The sequence below is a fragment of the Littorina saxatilis genome, linkage group LG2 (genome assembly GCF_037325665.1).
Source record: "Littorina saxatilis isolate snail1 linkage group LG2, US_GU_Lsax_2.0, whole genome shotgun sequence".
NCBI classification, from domain to species: domain Eukaryota; kingdom Metazoa; phylum Mollusca; class Gastropoda; order Littorinimorpha; family Littorinidae; genus Littorina; species Littorina saxatilis.
The window spans coordinates 18,644,708-18,662,576 of NC_090246.1; the positions used below are offsets into that span (position 1 = coordinate 18,644,708).

The window sequence follows — 17,869 nt, forward strand, 5'->3', positions numbered from 1 at the left end:
GCGACTAACGGATTCTGTTTCTCTTTTTACCCTTGTTAAGTGTTTCGTGTATAGAATATAGTCCATTTTTGTAAAGATTTTAGTCAAGCAGTATGTAAGAAATGTTAAGTCCTTTGTACTGAAAACTTGCATTCTCCCAGTAAGGTAATGCATTGTACTACGTTGCAAGCCCCTGGAGCAAATTTTTTATTTGTGCTTTTGTGAACAAGAAACAATTGCCAAGTGGCTCTATCCCATCTCCCCCCTTTCCCCGTCGCGATATAACCTTCGTGGTTGAAAACGACGTTAAACACCAAATAAAGAAAGAATGGTATATATATATATATATGTTTATCACACGGACTTAATACGCAGAATCAACCAGAATTTTACACAACATTGAAATCTACAAAGTAAAAGCACAATTTTAATGATAAATACATGTAAAGTGTGTAAACGTACTGTGTTGCCTTTGTCACTAACTTGGTTTAAAGGTAATTATTAACATGTTGGCCAAGTTTTGATCCGACATGAGACCATAAACAAGTCGCGTAAGGCAAAATTACTACATTTAGTCAAGCTGTGGAACTCACAGAATGAAACTGAACGTAGTCCGCCGCTAGTGCAAAAGGCAGTGAAAGTGACGAGCCTGTTTGGCGTGGTAGCGATTGCGCTGTGCTTCATAGCACGCTTTACTGTACCTCTCTTAGTTTTAACTTTCTGAGCGTGTTTTTAATCCAAACATATCATATCTATATGTTTTTGGAATCAGGAACCAACAAGGAATAAGGTGAAATAGTTTTTAAAACGATTTCGGAAATGTAATTTTGATCATAATTTTTATATTTTTAATTTTCAGAGCTTGTTTTTAATCCAAATATAACATATGTATATGTTTTTGGAATCAGAAAATTCCTCCGAAAACGGTGTATGGCTGCCTAAATGGCGGGGTAAAAAACGGTCATACACGTAAAATTTCACTCGTGCAAAAAAACACAAGTGTACGTGGGAGTTTTAGCCCACGAACGAAGAAGAAGAAGAAGAAGAAGAAGGAATCAGAAAATGACGAAGAATAAGATGAAATTGTTTTTGGATTGTTTAATAAAAAAATAATTTTAATTACAAGTTTCCGATTTTTAATGACCAAACTCACTCATTAGTTTTTAAGCCACCAAGCTGAAATGCAATACCAAACCCCGGCCTTCGTCGAAGATTGCTTTGCCAAAATTTCAATCCATTTAATGGAAAAATAAGGGTGTGACAGTGCCGCCTCAACTTTTACAAAAAGCCGGATATGATGTCATCAAAGGTATTTATCGAAAAAATGAAAAAAACGTCCGGGGATATCATACCCAGGAACTCTCATGTCAAATTTCATAAAGATCGGCCCAGTAGTTTAGTCTGCATCGCTCTACACACACACACAGACAGACAGACACACACACACACACACACATACACCACGACCCTCATCTCGATTCCCCCCTCTATGTTAAAACATTTAGTCAAAACTTGACTAAATGTAAAAAGCCACATTACCACATAGCTTTTGTTTTTTCAATGAGGCGTTTATATATTTACATCTTTGACCAAAAAGTTACATTCTACCAGTGACATATAGAGACTTTTGTATTCTACCATTGACATTGGAATTGTGGTAGATTTGTTGTGTCAAATATAAGTTTGACATTTTCACATTCGCTTTTGTAACTGTGACTTGATTGCATGATGTGTAGAACTGAATATTTTATTCAGACTCAGGTTTTTTTGGGTGAAAGAAAAGACCTAATTGAAATGCTGACCTCTTCAAATTTATGATAATTTGTAGTTTTCTTGTGAATTTTGACTTGTCTGTATGTGTTTTTTGGGGTGTTTTTTTGCAGAGCACGAATGGATTATAGTTTTTAAATATGTTAAATGTTTGTTAAATGTTTTGTATGGTAAAAGGTGCATTACATGTACTGTTTACTTACATTTTGTGTTCCCATGAACACCAGGAACACTCATAACTATTGATTAACCCTTACACTGGTGCAATTCTGTAACACATGTTACATAGCCACTGGTAAATTAACAGAGAGAAAAATGAAGAAAAAGAGTCATATATGTTTTCGCATCCATGGGAGGTAATCGGAACCGATCAAACAGACTGAGCCAGTAGTGCGACATATGTCGTGACAGTATACGTAAAGTAGCGCGACATATGTCGCGACATCCAGCCTAAGGGTTAAGTTACTGGGATAACGTGGATTTGTTTTGCTGATTATACTGTCAACTAAACACATTGTGTGTCACTTATTATTAGTTTCGAAAGCGGAAAGGCTTATAAAAGTATAAATCATTATAATTTAATATCATACAAACAAACCATTCGCACTGCACTAACCTGTCTTGCACAGTAGTACATGTAGCTATCTAGAGAGGACAAACTTGGACCAGCCAAATGACTGTTAGTTGTAGAGAGTGAGGCTCTTCGGTTTTACAGTGGAACCCCCTTCTAAAGACCTCCAAAAGTGTCAACCTGGATCTATAGGGACAACTTTGGCGTGTCCTAATTAGGGCGACGTTTCCTCATCACTGTACACATAATGGCCAGTTCTCTCAGTATTTTCCAGTGAAGCTTTTTTTGTCATAAAACTAGAAGCTATATATATATATGTACATAGGTGAATACCAGTTCTTTGAGCTTTGGATGATCAAAACATCAGTATTTCAAAATTAACTAGCTAGGTACTCCCTCTTACCTCCAATTCTTTTCAATTTTTTCCCCCTTGCAGGCAAGAATCAAAATGTAGATCTATATAATGGCACATTCTTTGCAATTTGTTCTTTGCAGTTCTATTTGTCTATCATCATTGTCAATAGTCATACATATTCCAAAAGCGCTTCTGTGATTCTTTGTTGTGTTTTGTTGAGATTAATTTTTGTCTGTTGTTGTACAAGCATAAAGACATGTAATTGTAAGAACAATTTGTTACTCTCTTCACTCGCAGATTTGTTTTGCTTGAAAATGTGAGATATCATTTTTACTGATCACCATGTATGTGTGCATTTTGTTCATATAGGCAGAATTTGTACTTTTTCAATATCTGTTTCTGTTGATAAACCACACGTTTTATCATGGTATTTTGAGTGATGAAACCATACTGCACAATACATATTGAAGTTGTTACCCACAATATGCAGCACAAACTAATATCGGTGTCTGTTTGATTTGATTTTTTTTTCGAACTGCAAAACAGAAGTTTTGAAGTATTTTGCACTGTGGTATCTTTGTTGTATCTAGTCATCTTATTGTTAATTAAGGAACATGTGATTGTGGTTCAATTCATACACAAACAATGCATTCGGTTTTATTTTCATTGTGGCCTTGACATTTTGTGTAATACCCTGCTTACAGTTTTTGACTTCCCTGGATCTAATTGTTCATTTGTCTTATAGATTAGTGCTTGAGTAACATTGATCTGCATCTGCTGCGTAAGAAATCAAACAAACACACACACAAACAAAAAAACAAAAACAAAAATCTGTGAACACATTTTCCTGTGTTCTTTGGGAACATGATCTAGATGCAATCACCAATTTCATTTTTAGTCCAATTGTCTTTTAGCTATAATTCTTTCTCCTTTCTTTTTTGCGTTGTTTCTTAATGCCTCACGTGCAAATATAAATACATGTACCTCGATCCTTCTTTACCATCAATGTGATTCGTATACAGTTAATTAGGGTCCCAGCCCATAAAGAATTGTGAAAGTAATACATGTTAGGTTTCTTACCACTCCTTTCTAAGAAATGTGTGTGATTTCTTATTTGTTTATGTTTTTTCCCACCTTTTAGAGCATACTTAAATACTTTTTGCTGTCATTTTTCTTCAGTCCACATTGACTCTGTCTGCAGACACTTTAGCTCTGTGCATTGTCATGTATAGTATAATCCTTGAAGGTTAGGTTTGAATTGTGATATAAAGTGTATAGTAGATGAGTATAAGGTCTGGACCACCATCTCTACATGCAGTACTTTATGTCATTTTAATATATCGTTTTCCTCTCCTTGTAAACTGTGATGCTGATTGGCATGCATGTATCAGGAATCTTGATATTTTGACCACAAAAACGATGTTGCAACTTTATTGTTTTTATTTATCAATATATTCGTTTTTTCAGTGCCTCGATCCTCTCCTCTGTTATTCTGCAAGAAAAAAAGGCTGAAAAGATTGATAAACGTACTTGTAAGCCGTTTCTTTTCTCCTCAGCTTTGTATGGTGTAATGACTATATGATATATTCCCACCTGTTGGTGCAGAGTACAGTAATAGAATGTGCAAAAAACCATTTATTTACAAAGTGAATTCTATCATCATACTCAGTAACTTTGTTTGTTGCATACTGAAAGCTCTTGCACAATATATATGAGATTTGAAAGCAAATTGTGCATTAAGCACACCTGAATTCAGAATTGCGTGTGACAAAAATCCACTGTGCTGTCTCCAATTTGTGTCAGTATGTGTGTGTCAGTTTTTGCGTGTGTGTCGGATGGAGAGAGATAGAGGGAGAGAGAGCACATATTACGTGCATTTGAAAGAGAGCTATAGAGTGTGAGAGAGAGGTAGAGTCAGAGAGATAGCACAAGCACACATGAGAGAGAGAGAGAGAGAGAGTGTGTGTGTGTGCGCGCATGCCTAGAGTAATTAATAAACTGGTAAAGAGCTATTTCTACCCAGCAAAATCTGATCTGATGAGGTTTACAGCACATTGTAGGCGTAGCCTATATTAGGTCGATTGAAAGTATTTGGGTGCAGTACTCAAATACAAGCCTGCATTGCAATAATGCTGTAATTACCCACATACATGCAAAATCAAATCAAATCTGTTGTGCTCTGCTGAATTTGTTACAGGGTCCAATCTTTTAGAATGAAATCTGCATTACATGTATAATGCAAATGAAGAGAAACAACAACAGTATGGGGTCTTGTATAAACAACAGGGTTGACTTTAAACAAGTGTGAATGCAGGTTATAATTATTCTGTTGTTGAAGCTTTTTTCTTTAACTGTGATTTCTTTTAACATGAGTGTGCTTAATGTACCTGTATGGAATACATGGATTTGAAACTTCAGTTAACCATAACGATGTTGCGTATGAATTTTGTGTTTGTTATTTGTTTTATAAGGATGGGCAAAGGCATGTGCGGAAAAGCATGTTTTTGAACCATTCTTATTCACCCAACAGTATGCCATGATAGTCAAGAAAGAAGCATGTAATGGCAAATAAAATACTCAGTTATGAAAATTGTAAAGTTGATGTTTGTTGATACAATGTTTATCTGCAAGAAAGTGCATGCCATGGATGTGTGTTGGTAAGTTATTAAGTATTCAAACAGGAGTTCTAAGAAATCAGATCTGTTGTGTTGTATTTCTAGCCTTCATGTTACTGTATAGAATTAATTAATTCAAAGGATCTTGATTTATCAAACTCTTGTCAGGGGGAGTCCCAACGAGAAAGAATTTACTCGATGCTCCCCAGCATGTCGTAAGAGGCGACTAACGGATTCTGTTTCTCCTTTTACCCTTGTTAAGTGTTTCTTGTATAGAACAGGGGCGGACGAGGGGGGGGGGGGGGGGGGTTCTGGGGTTTCCGGAAACCCCCCCCCAGCCAAAAAATAAAAATATATATATTTTTGGAGGGGGTTGAGTTTCTCAGTGACAAAATCTGCTGCCTGAAACTGGTAATGATCATCCTCAGAATGCACCAGATTGCACCATTTTGCATCCTTTTTTTCAATATTTTCCGGGGGGGCATGCCCCCGGACTCCCCTAGCAAGCTAGACGCTTCGCGCCGTCGGCTCGACGCTTCGCGTCTTCACACCCATATCTTCACAATATACTCTTGGAAACCCCCCCCCATAAAATGAACTGATCCGCCCCTGTAGAATATAGTCAATTTTTGTAAAGATTTTAGTCAAGCAGTATGTAAGAAATGTTAAGTCCTTTGTACTGGAAACTTGCATTCTCCCAGTAAGGTCATATATTGTACTACGTTGCAAGCCCCTGGAGCAAATTTTTGATTAGTGCTTAATAATTGTGAACAAGAAACAATTGACAAGTGGCTCTATCCCATCTCCCCCCTTTCCCCGTCGCGATATAACCTTCGTGGTTGAAAACAACGTTAAACACCAAATAAAGAAAGAAAGAATTATTTCACATCATTCCACATCATTTTGTTTTTTAAAAAACAAATATTTTATTTTCAAAACAGGAAGCTGCAGGAACAGGGTAATTAGGGCAAATAACCTTATCACAGTTTGAATGACAGTTGTGAAACTACAGCTATCACAATGACCAATGCAAAGTTCAATAAAAGACAGTACAACGTTCAGCCATAATTTGCATAGAAAAGGAAAACTCATAAAAGTAGAGTACCAAAACGTCTGTTAGTCTATACACAACAGGTAAAAGTTAATAGTATTCAATACAAGTTTTAAGAATACTGTTGTAAAAATAATTTAACAATACTGAGCTAGCTAGTGCTTTATGTGGTGATCCCTTTAATTTCAATTTGTAAACCACCTTTGAAGTTCTCATATTACCATCTGAGAGAATACTGTCTACACTATACCTGTGAAGGTCTTTGTACTTGTACTTACTTACTTGTACTTGTGCGACGATTTAGGTTAAAAACCTGTACGCCGATCCACAAAAGTAAGCTGCATATGCGTGGGGGCTAGTAGCAGCTTGGTGTGTAGACACTTGATGTGTCTTTCCAGTGGCTGTCCAGTCGTGCTTTAAAGCAGTTAACGCTATCAGCTGTCACAACATTGTCCGGCAGGGTGTTCCAGTCTAAGACAACTCTGTCTGCGAAGAAGGCACTCCTTACTTTCGACTTGGCAAAGTTTTTAAACAGTTTAAAACTGTTTCCTCTCATGTCCCTTTCAGTGGGTGGGGGTCTGTGTAGATTGGGTTTCTGGGTAATGTATATACCTTTGAGGTATTTAAAAGTGTCAATCATTTGGCGGCAGAACAATTAAATATTCCTAGCTCTATGTGGAATATGGCAATGCTAAAGGCCTTTAACCAACCCATTTATTGTAAATAAATCAATAGCTTATATGCATCACAAAAGCAATGCAGTACATTAACGTTTTGAGCATTTTTTCAGCATGATGTCAGAATTGCTTGTGAAGATTCTATCCTCAAGAAATCACCCTTAGTACCACAGGAGCTTGTATCCAATCGCCGGTCGATCATTATTTACTCCTTATTCCATACAGTCTCCTTTCTACTACTATTTACTAATAAATAGTAGTAGTAAGGGTAAGCATGCAGCAGTAAATAATAAGCATGCAGGAGTAAATAATTATCGACCGGTGGTTGGATACAAGCTCCTGTGCCTAGTACAGCAGCTAAGGGCTGAGTTCTAATAATAAATACTGATCAGATCAAAGTTTTGGCTTGCACTTATACCCTCATTATGAACAAATTAGTATGCATCCAAATTTTGTTTGCACCTTCAGGGTAAGGCCTAAAAAAAAAATAGGTGTGGTTACGGTAACCCGACCTACCCTATTTTTAGGGGCCAACCCTATAACTTTTTATTACATTTGTCAAAAAAATTAAAAAAACACAAGAAAACGAGTGCAGAAAACGCAATGAAAGCGAAAGCGCCCGAGTCGCACACTTATTTCCCTGTCAAGTAGGTTTAATTTGTACACATTGGAAAAAAAAGTAAACAAAAAAAAAGTGATTGCCTACCTTCCTACCCTATATTTTTTGGCTATGTTACCGTAACCACACCTATTTTTTTTTTTGCCTAATTGCATTGACAATGAACATGCAAGCTGCAAAAACAGGCCACTAATTTTAAACCTGATATGCTATGTCTGTTGAAATATTTCTACAAAACAGGTTAAGCAGCTGCACACAATTAATATTCAAAACAGTATGACATGGTAGTTCTATATAGCTGTTTCATGCAAATAAATTGAAGCTAAAAATAAATAAATACTTTTTTTTAAACATTAACAATGGCTGCAACAATGTTTATTCAAACATATAATATTCTAAGGAAAAACTTGCATCACATATTTTGGATAAATATCACAGGGACACCAAAAAATGTAAAAACAATCAAACCAGGTTTGTTTGTTTGTTTGTTTATTTGTTGCTTAACGTCCAGCCGACTACGCAGAGCCATATCAGGACGAGGAAGGGGGGGATGAAGGGGGCCACTTGTCCAACGATTCCTGTTTACAAATGCACTAACCCATTACTTGTGTCCCAGCAGGCTTTAGTAAAACTAAATTAATACCTACTGGAAGATTACCAGTTTCCAGTATGTTAAAATAGGCTTAACCTATCTACTGCTGGACTTACATCAGAACACTAACAGATTAAACTATACATGAATCGCGAGACAAGCGGCAAGAGAAGAGATTTTTGGAAAAAATACAGGTGAATGAGCAAGAAGGCAGAAAAAAAAAAGAATTCATGAAGAAAAAGAGAGCATGACAGAAAAGAGGAACCAAAAATCTACCTAACAGCAAACTAGAAAGCTCCTGCGGTTCCAAAAACAGGAGGGGCCTTTAATTTCATAACCGCAGTGCCCCACTGCGGGAATCAAACCAGGTGACTTCTTTGTTTTGCATAAGATAATTATATGATTTGCAAGATGCCATGACCACCACCACTGAAAATAGAACAAGTCGCGTAAGGCGAAATTACTACATTTAGTCAAGCTGTGGAACTCACAGAATGAAACTGAACGCACTGCATTTTTTCACAATGACCGTAGTCCGCCGCTTGTGCTAAACGGAGTGAAACTGACGAGCCTGTTCAGCGCGGTAGTGGTTTCGCTGTGCTGCATAGCATGCTATTCTGTACCTCTCTTCGTTTTACCTTTCTGAGCGTGTTTTTAATCCAAACATATCATATCTATATGTTTTTGGAATCAGGAACCGACAAGGAATAAGATGAAATTGTTTTTAAATCGATTTAGGAAATTTAATTTTGATCATAATTTTTATATTTTTAATTTTCAGAGATTGTTTTTAATCCAAATATAACATTTATATGTTTTTGGAATCAAGTCATTAATTATTTTTTAAGCCACCAAGCTGAAATGCAATACCGAAGTACGGCCTTCGTCGAAGATTGCTTTACAAAAATTTCAATCAATTTGTTTGAAAAATGAGGGTGTGACAGTGCCGCCTCAACTTTTACAAAAAGCCGGATATGACGTCATCAAAAGTAATTATCGAAAAAATGAAAAAACCGTCCGGGGATATCATTCCCAGGAACTCTCATGTCAATTTTTTAAAAAAGTTCGGTCCAGTAGTTTGGTCTGAATCGCTCCACACACACACACGCACAGACAGACAGACACACACGCACAGACAGTCAAAACTTGACTAAATGTAACAAGTCGCTTAAGGCGAAAATACAATATTTAGTCAAGTAGCTGTCGAACTCACAGAATGAAACTGAACGCAATGCCATTTTTCAGCAAGACCGGTCCGTATACTCGTAGCATCGTCAGTCCACCGCTCATGGCAAAGGCAGTGAAATTGACAAGAAGAGCGGGGTAGTAGTTGCGCTAAGAAGGATAGCACGCTTTTCTGTACCTCTCTTTGTTTTAACTTTCTGAGCGTGTTTTTAATCCAAACATATCATATCTATATGTTTTTGGAATCAGGAACCGACAAGGAATAAGATGAAAGTGTTTTTAAATTGATTTGGACAATTTAATTTTGATAATAATTTGTATATATTTAATTTTCAGAGCTTGTTTTTAATCCGAATATAACATATTTATATGTTTTTGGAATCAGCAAATGATGGAGAATAAGATAAACGTAAATTTGGATCGTTTTATAAATTTTTATTTTTTTTTTACAATTTTCAGATTTTTAATGACCAAAGTCATTAATTAATTTTTAAGCCACCAAGCTGAAATGCAATACCGAAGTCCGGGCTTCGTCGAAGATTACTTGACCAAAATTTCAACCAATTTGGTTGAAAAATGAGGGCGTGACAGTGCCGCCTCAACTTTCACGAAAAGCCGGATATGACGTCATCAAAGACATTTATCAAAAAAATGAAAAAAATGTTCGGGGATTTCATACCCAGGAACTCTCATGTCAAATTTCATAAAGATCGGTCCAGTAGTTTAGTCTGAATCGCTCTACACACACACACACACACACACACACAGACACACAGACACACGCACATACACCACGACCCTCGTTTCGATTCCCCCTCCATGTTAAAATATTTAGTCAAAACTTGACTAAATATAAAAAGGTAGCACAATACTGTCACTTGAAATCTACTACAGTTTTAACTTCCCTTTTTTGACAGAGGAAAAGCCCCACAGATACACATCCACAGGCAAAAATGCTCACACATATATGCACAAACATATATATATATATATATATCAAAATTCGTTTCCCTAGACTCAAACCCTGGGCCACAAGCAACGGTGATATGAGCGGATCTGCCCCGAAGTTTTGCCAGAGGTTTCGTAAATGCAGGTTCAAATCCTTTCTTTGATGGTGACTCTGATCTGTTTTCAGTGAAAAAAGTATTGTCCTCTTTGGGCTTTGGACTCTTTTTCTTCCCCCTTTTGGATTTTCCCCCCTGACTGGGAGAGTAGTTTCTTGCTCCTGGAGAACCATCTTTTCTGGTACCATTTTGTGTAGCTGTGCTCAGCTGCCTGCCGTTCCTGTCACTCTCTTCAGGTTTGTCAAACAATGAATGTGTTAATTGGCTGCTTAGTAGAATCCTGAATAGATTGTATTCACGCGGAGAGGGGCGTCAAAATACACACAGCAGACACCACCATCAAAGTACCTGGCTTTTCCACCTGTAACATCAACACAGTTTGCTTCAGAAGATGGTACTGCAGCTTCCATGTCACACAATCGCAGCACATCAAAATTCGTTTCCCTAGACTCAAACCCTGGGCCACAAGCAACAGTGATATGAGCGGATCTGCCCCGAAGTTTTGCCAGAGGTTTCGTAAATGCAGGTTCAAATCCTTTCTTTGATGGTGACTCTGATCTGTTTTCAGTGAAAACAGTATTGTCCTCTTTGGGCTTTGGACTCTTTTTCTTCCCCCCTTTGGATTTTTTCCCCTGACTGGGAGAGTAGTTTCTTGCTCCTGGAGAACCATCTTTTCTGGTACCATTTTGTGTAGCTGTGCTCAGCTGCCTGCCGTTCCAGTCACTCTCTTCAGGTTTGTCAAACAATGAAAGCTGGTCTTCACCTAGCTTCACTCTGGCACCGATGGTCCTGGGACTGAAGCAAATGGATGATATCTCCAGCATGAAAGCCTGACCCATTGAGTTCTGAACCTTGGGCTGGGCGTGGTAGGCCTTGGCGCCAACCGCTCGGCCACATCCACAGAATTTTGCTGTGCAGTGAACCAGACATCCTGCTTTCTTCCCGCTCTTGTAGTAGTCTCTCAGGACTGCTGCAAAGATGTCTGCAAAAACAAACATTTAGCAGTCAAACTTTGATGTTACTTTAGGTTGCTGAATTCATAAGCAAGCACAGTGATCCTTAGATCTGTTTTTAAGACCCCCATACGCAGGGCTAAGAAAATGAGCCACTAAGCTATGTTTCCGGTTTTGCAGCTGCCGCCACTGCCATCACGTCGCTATATATATGGAAACATAGCTTTAGGGCAGAAATGATTCTTAAAATGGAGGGTACGCCGCCTTAAAACAGAGGGTAGCTTCACTCTCATTCCCTTCACATGAAATTACTTAACAAACATTATAAGATGTTTGATGGGTTGTTGACAGACCAGCTTTTTTGTCGGTCCGAGGGGGAGTATATCGTCTTTTGTTTCATATTTATATTGCCCAAGGCCGAAGTCAATAAATATGAAACAAAAGTCGATACGCCCCCCGAGGACCGACAAAAAAGCTGGTCTGTCAACAAACCACCAAACATCGTTTTTGTCATCATTTTGGTAGTGAGAAAATAAGTGCACAATCAACCCAGGGAGCCATGCTTTGAAACACGGGTTCCGTGCTGATAACCACACGAGTCCCGGTTTGATAACCACTGGCAATCAAAGCTGGCATGTGAAAGCAACTTTCTGTGTTTTTGAGTTCATTAAATGTTGGGATGAATATGTGAGGTTTGAGGATGCACAGTTCTGTAGGTTCATGTCGGTATTCCACCCCCTCGGCTTTCTGTTGTAAATATTAGGCTGTGGCTATATCCACGGGTCTGTGTCTCTAGACTCGATGCTATATCCACGTTACTGACGTCATCGTACTCAAGGGACGCTACTCTCGCCTTATATTTTCCTGCTTTCGGTTGGGCACTTCAGTTCACTGACTTCGCATGCAGCTGTCAAATTTTAAAAGTCAAAATTCCCTTTTATTTTTAAATAACCAGTTAGACTCCATGAGTGGAATACAGGGTCCAAAGTTCGATCAGCAGCACTTTGAAGGGGAGGAGAGGGGAGTTTATGTGATAAAATGTAAACAAAGCCGGCTGCCGTCCTACCGTAGTGACCAGTGAAAATTGTAGGAGTGCAATCTCAGCTCTATCAACGAAATGCTTTGGAGAAAAGAAGAGTAGAGCAAAATAAAAGAAAGGAAAGTTAAGAGGGGGGAAAAATAAGTCAACAAATTTATTTCAACAAAAATAAAAACAAGTCGCGTAAGGCGAAATTACAACATTTAGTCAAGCTGTCGAACTAACAGAATGAAACTGAACTCACTGCATTTTTACAGCAAGAGCGTATACTCGTAGCATCGTCAGTCCACCGCTCGATGCAAAGGCAGTGAAATTGACAAGAAGAGTGGGGTAGTAGTTGCGCTGAGAAGGATAGCACACTTTTCTTTATCTCTATTCTTTTTAACTTTCTGAGCGTGTTTTTAATCCAAACATATCACATCTATATGTTTTTGGAATCAGGAACCCACAAGGAATAAGATGAAAATTTTATTTTAATAATAATTTTTATATTTTTAATTTTCAGAGCTTGTTTTTAATCCGAATATAACACATTTATATGTTTTTGGAATCAGAAAATGATGAAGAATAAGATGGATGTAAATTTGGATCGTTTTAAAAACAAATTATTTTTTTACATTTTTCAGATCTTTAATGACCAAAGTCATTAACTAATTTTTAAGCCACCAAGCTGAAATGCAATACCGAAGTCCGGCCTTCATCGAAGATTGCTTGGCCAAAATTCCAATCAATTTGATTGAAAAATGAGGGTGTGACAGTGCCGCCTCAACTTTTACAAAAAGCCGGATATGACGTCATCAAAGGTATTTATCGAAAAAAAGAAAAAAACGTCCGGGGATATCATTCCCAGGAACTCTCATGTCAAATTTCATAAAGATCGGTCCAGTTGTTTGGTCTGAATCGCTCTACACACACACACAGACAGACAGACAGACACACAGACACACACACACACACACACACACACACACACACACACACATACACACACACACACACCACGACCCTCATCTCGATTCCCCCTCTACGTTAAAACATTTAGTCAAAACTTGACTAAATGTAAAAAGACTGAGGCCAGGCTCGAACCGGAGGTCTCATGGACTGTTTGACAAATCACTATCGTCTGAGCTACGGAGACAACGTGTCCGTTAAGGGAAAAATAGGAATCTATATTTTGTGCGATACTCGTGATGACTGCTATCAATCTCGACGAACTTTTCGAAAGTTGCACATGAGTGCACTCATGTAAGGCTTTCAGTTTAGTTTGCAGGTTGTCAATAGAGTTGATTGTTTCATGGTAAAAACAAAATGGGGCTTGATAAGAGTGCCAACGCGAGGCTTTTCGTGCAACGATGACGTCGGTAACGTGGATACAGCCTGGGGAGTAGAGACACGGACCCGTGGATGTATGAGTGATCGAATGTGGAAGCTTCGTTTGGTCAAAGGTCACAGAAGATTTGCGTCGTGCAGCGAAGGAAAGAATCGCGATCTTGTTTCCGACTCAGTACCTCTTTGTTTTTCATTAGACCTGTCATACTGCTTGCTCGGCTTTGTTAGATGTTTGCATATCTTGTTGCTATTTGCTTTGCTTTTATTATTGTTTCTTATTTGTGCTTTGTTTATCGATACAACGTCTTGTGCATGGGTCAAAATATGTGTGTCAGGGGTCGTTTTACTTGAACTTGACGTTCGTGTTTCTCCGAACGTCTGTGTATCGAAACACAGATACACGCACTCCATGACTCTGTAAGACATATCGCTAGGTTTCATTTGTTTTTGATGAATGTATGACCTTTCATGAAGTAGTTTTGTTTTTTGTTTATTTTTGCCAGTTTGCCAGTTTTTGTCGTGTCGTCTGTTTAGGTCTGGGGAAACACCAATGAAAAGAGCCAAAGAATCCCAGAGCATTTCTATTGGGTTTGCTTTTGATTATCCATGTATAACCTGCTTCCTGCAACTATGGTAACCGGGGATTTATTGCCTGGGGAACATGAGATTTATTTCCCAGGTGCTTGTGAATGAAAACTCATGAAAATGATGACAACAAAACTTGTTTGTAATAATATGGTGTTTGGTGTTTATATTCAGAGGCTATCGTAGGGTCACACTCTCAGCCACATCAGTATAACATCAGACGAATGTCTATCACTAAGTTTATTCATTAAAGTAGAGCATAACATATAAGCAGCATACAGTAACAGAGCTTGGTACAGAGTGAAGCTGATTAGCATAAGGATGCAGCTGTGCTGGCAAGTGTAGAGTGCATCATGTACTCCTATTTCAACTGATGGTACCAGACAATGGGAAGAGGTTAGAGATCAGTTAGGAGAGGCTGGGTGGTGGCGTGAGTTGATAGTACTACATTGTTCTTACTTTCTACCTGCTTTGAATGTTTTGATAGATCAAGAAAAGAAGAAGACAAAAAAGACAAGAGAGATCCCTATTTTTACTTTCACATTTACCTACTAAAATTATTTGAAAAATAATCTTCAAAAGTCGCTGTGCATGATTTATACACATGTATACATGAGGCCATGAAACCTTACCTGCATCAGCAGAAGTGTCACCAGAATGTTGATGTGCTTGTCGAAGCTCCGCTGAGGAAATGTGAATTTGTTGCAGTAATCTATCAGCAAATGCAGGGAAACGCTGTGCACACTCTCCCAACAAGTACTGAGCAATGAAGGACAGTTGTTTTGATGCCCACTCATTAAGGAACCAAGCGTAGTACATTGGGATCACATCATCAAACTGAGTTACCTGCGAACAAAGTCAACATGGGTCAAAATGATGGAGTAAATTAACCCTTACACTGGTGCAATTCCGTAACACATGTTACATAGCCACTGGTGAATTTACAGAGAGAAAAATAAAGAAAAACGGTCATATAGGTTTTCGCATCCATGGGAGGTAATCAGAACCGACCAAACAGACTGAGCCAGTAGCGCGACATATGTCGTGACAACCAGGTGACAGTATACATAAAGTAGCGCGACATATGTCGCGACAACCAGCATAAGGGTTAAATTGCTGACAAAGTCTAACCTGAGTTTACTGGTTACTCTATGGACTACTTTACCTTAATTATACTTATTTTTATGTATGTATTCCTTCTTTTTCTTCTTGTTCTTTTGTTCACTTTCTCAAGTTGTTTCCCTTGTCCTAATCACACTTGCATGCAAGTAACATTAAGTATCATACAAACACATGTTTTCATCAACACAATAGAAAAAAATAAAATAAAATCAACTTTCTAAACAGACAATACAGTAAACATTATGAATGTGTGTGTGTGTGTGGGGGGGGGGGGGTGTGTGGACATGGGGTTTGGGGGTTGAAACAAAAATCTTAGCGTGCATCTTTCATGGCAGACACGGAAATATGCACACACACTAGCTGCATGATGCACGCACAAAGAAATAGACCCATATGTTCCCTCACCTTTCTCTTCAGTGTTTCTACATCCACACCATGTTTGTTCCTGTCTGCGAGTTCTACAGCGTTCCACCGCCAAGGAGTCTTGGGCTGCAGGGGGATCACAACGTAGTTTCTGTGACTTGCAAGCTCCAGGTAAAACTTCATCTCCCACCGCCGTACATTTGTATTGTCCACCAAGACAGGTGAAACGCATTCATTGCAAGCGGCCTTTGCTCTGTTCTGACAAGCTTCATGAGCTGAGCTGAGGCACGAAGCGTCAAACTTGTACTCTCCGTCTTGAAAGAAATAGTCATCTGCAGAACAGACAATGCTGGATATGTATGCTTCTGTGATGGCTCTGACGAGTGTGCTCTTTCCTGACCCTGGAAGGCCTCTCATTATGAAGAATACTTTAGACTGGCTGATTACTTGCAATGTGTGTGGGTCACGCAAGAATGGGAAGTCCAGAGTGCTGTCTTGAGCAGACATTTGAGGTGGTTTCCTGATTGAATATGGTTTTCTTCTGCTGTGTTTGAGCTTGTAGACTGGGGTGCATATTGGACCATCCACCTGAACAAAGAAAAAAAGAAAACAATTGTGAGCACAAAAGCAGGAAACAATCGGACACTGTATAACTTTAACAATCATTGACAATTTTATACACATGTGTAAAACAGAGAGAGAGAGAGAGAGAGAGAGAGAGAGAGAGAGAGAGAGAGAGAGAGAGAGAGAGAGAGAGAGAGAGAGAGACAGAGAGAGAGAGAGCAAGAGAGAGAGAGAGAGAGTCTAGTCTATTCAGAGAGGGTAATAATAATAATAATAATGATAATAACTGGACATTTTTAAGTGCCTAACCTATGGCTCTAGGCCCTTTACAAAAGAACATATATCATACATATATATCAAAATAGAACAATTAAATGTAATTGTAGAGCTTTCGATCTTCTTCTTCTTTCCGTGGGGGACCGGATCCAATTTCTTGGATGTTGAAGGTCCCGCGGTGACGTCCATACACTGTTGGCCCCCATTGCGGTCTGTGCAAGTCGTGTAAGGAAGTTAAAAAGCCAAAGCTGGGGGAGGGGGGGGGGGGGGGGGGGGGGGTATGGGGGATGCAGGAGGGCAGTGGAGAGGAGCTTGGCTAGGTTTTGGGGTTATTAAAACTTTGTACAATCCATCAACGGCTATGGGAGGGAGGTGGATGGCTGCAGGGCTCTGCTGCCACCGAGTCGTGACATGAACGACTCAAGGGAGGGGGCGGATGTGGTGGAGATCGGGAGCTTGTTCCACTCTGATGTTGTCCCCGGAAAAAAGGAGTGGGACAGTGAAGGGTGGTAGTCCTGTTCTTGATGGATCCTATTCCCTCTCGTTCTCGTGTCTGATGGTTTGAGAAACGCGGTCTTATCAATGCCGACCATGTCTTTTTAATTTTAAACATCATCGCTAGCCGACTGTTATGTCTTCGTTCTTCGAGGCTCTTCCATCCTAAGTTTGTCAGCATGTTGGTGACGGTGCCAGGCTCTTTTTCCCTGTAGTTATTGTGGACATATCTGGCCGCTCTATCATAAACCATCAGAACGGCAACAGGGATGTAATGGAATATAATAGAAGAATACAAGCGCTTCTCACTCCATCGTTTACCTCGTCTGTTGTACAACAGGAATTCAGCTGTTTTGACTGTGCAGTCCCTGTGCACTCTTGCACCATTACTGGTGAAGCAGAAGACACGAACATGGACAGAAGCATCTTGTGTTCTTACACGGTCTCTTAGACCTCCGTCACACAGAAACAGTTTTTCAATGTTCTCTACTTAAATGCCCCGTCCGGTTATCCCCGAATCGACATTGCATCATGTACGTGCAGGACCTAGTGACCAAAATAGTCCTGCTGTTGTTTGTGGGTATGTTTCACCATCGTTGCAGATGACAGACAGTATCGCAGTGAATGACAGGACCAGTGTGTATTTATCAAAATTACAAAATTAA

At 39.1% G+C, this 17,869-nt stretch overlaps 1 protein-coding gene across 1 annotated transcript; it reads right to left on the reverse strand.

Annotated features, from left to right (window-relative positions):
- Positions 1-7,077: 7,077 nt before the first annotated feature.
- Positions 7,078-17,799, reverse strand: LOC138958412 (2',3'-cyclic-nucleotide 3'-phosphodiesterase-like). Its single transcript, XM_070329553.1, has 4 exons — positions 17,526-17,799; positions 15,912-16,457; positions 15,017-15,230; positions 7,078-11,460 (listed from the first exon to the last, which is right to left on the reverse strand). Exons 1-4 carry the CDS (start codon positions 17,628-17,630, stop codon positions 10,748-10,750), a joined length of 1,578 nt encoding a protein of 525 aa, XP_070185654.1. The 5' UTR covers positions 17,631-17,799; the 3' UTR covers positions 7,078-10,747.
- Between the last annotated feature and the right edge of the window lie 70 nt (positions 17,800-17,869).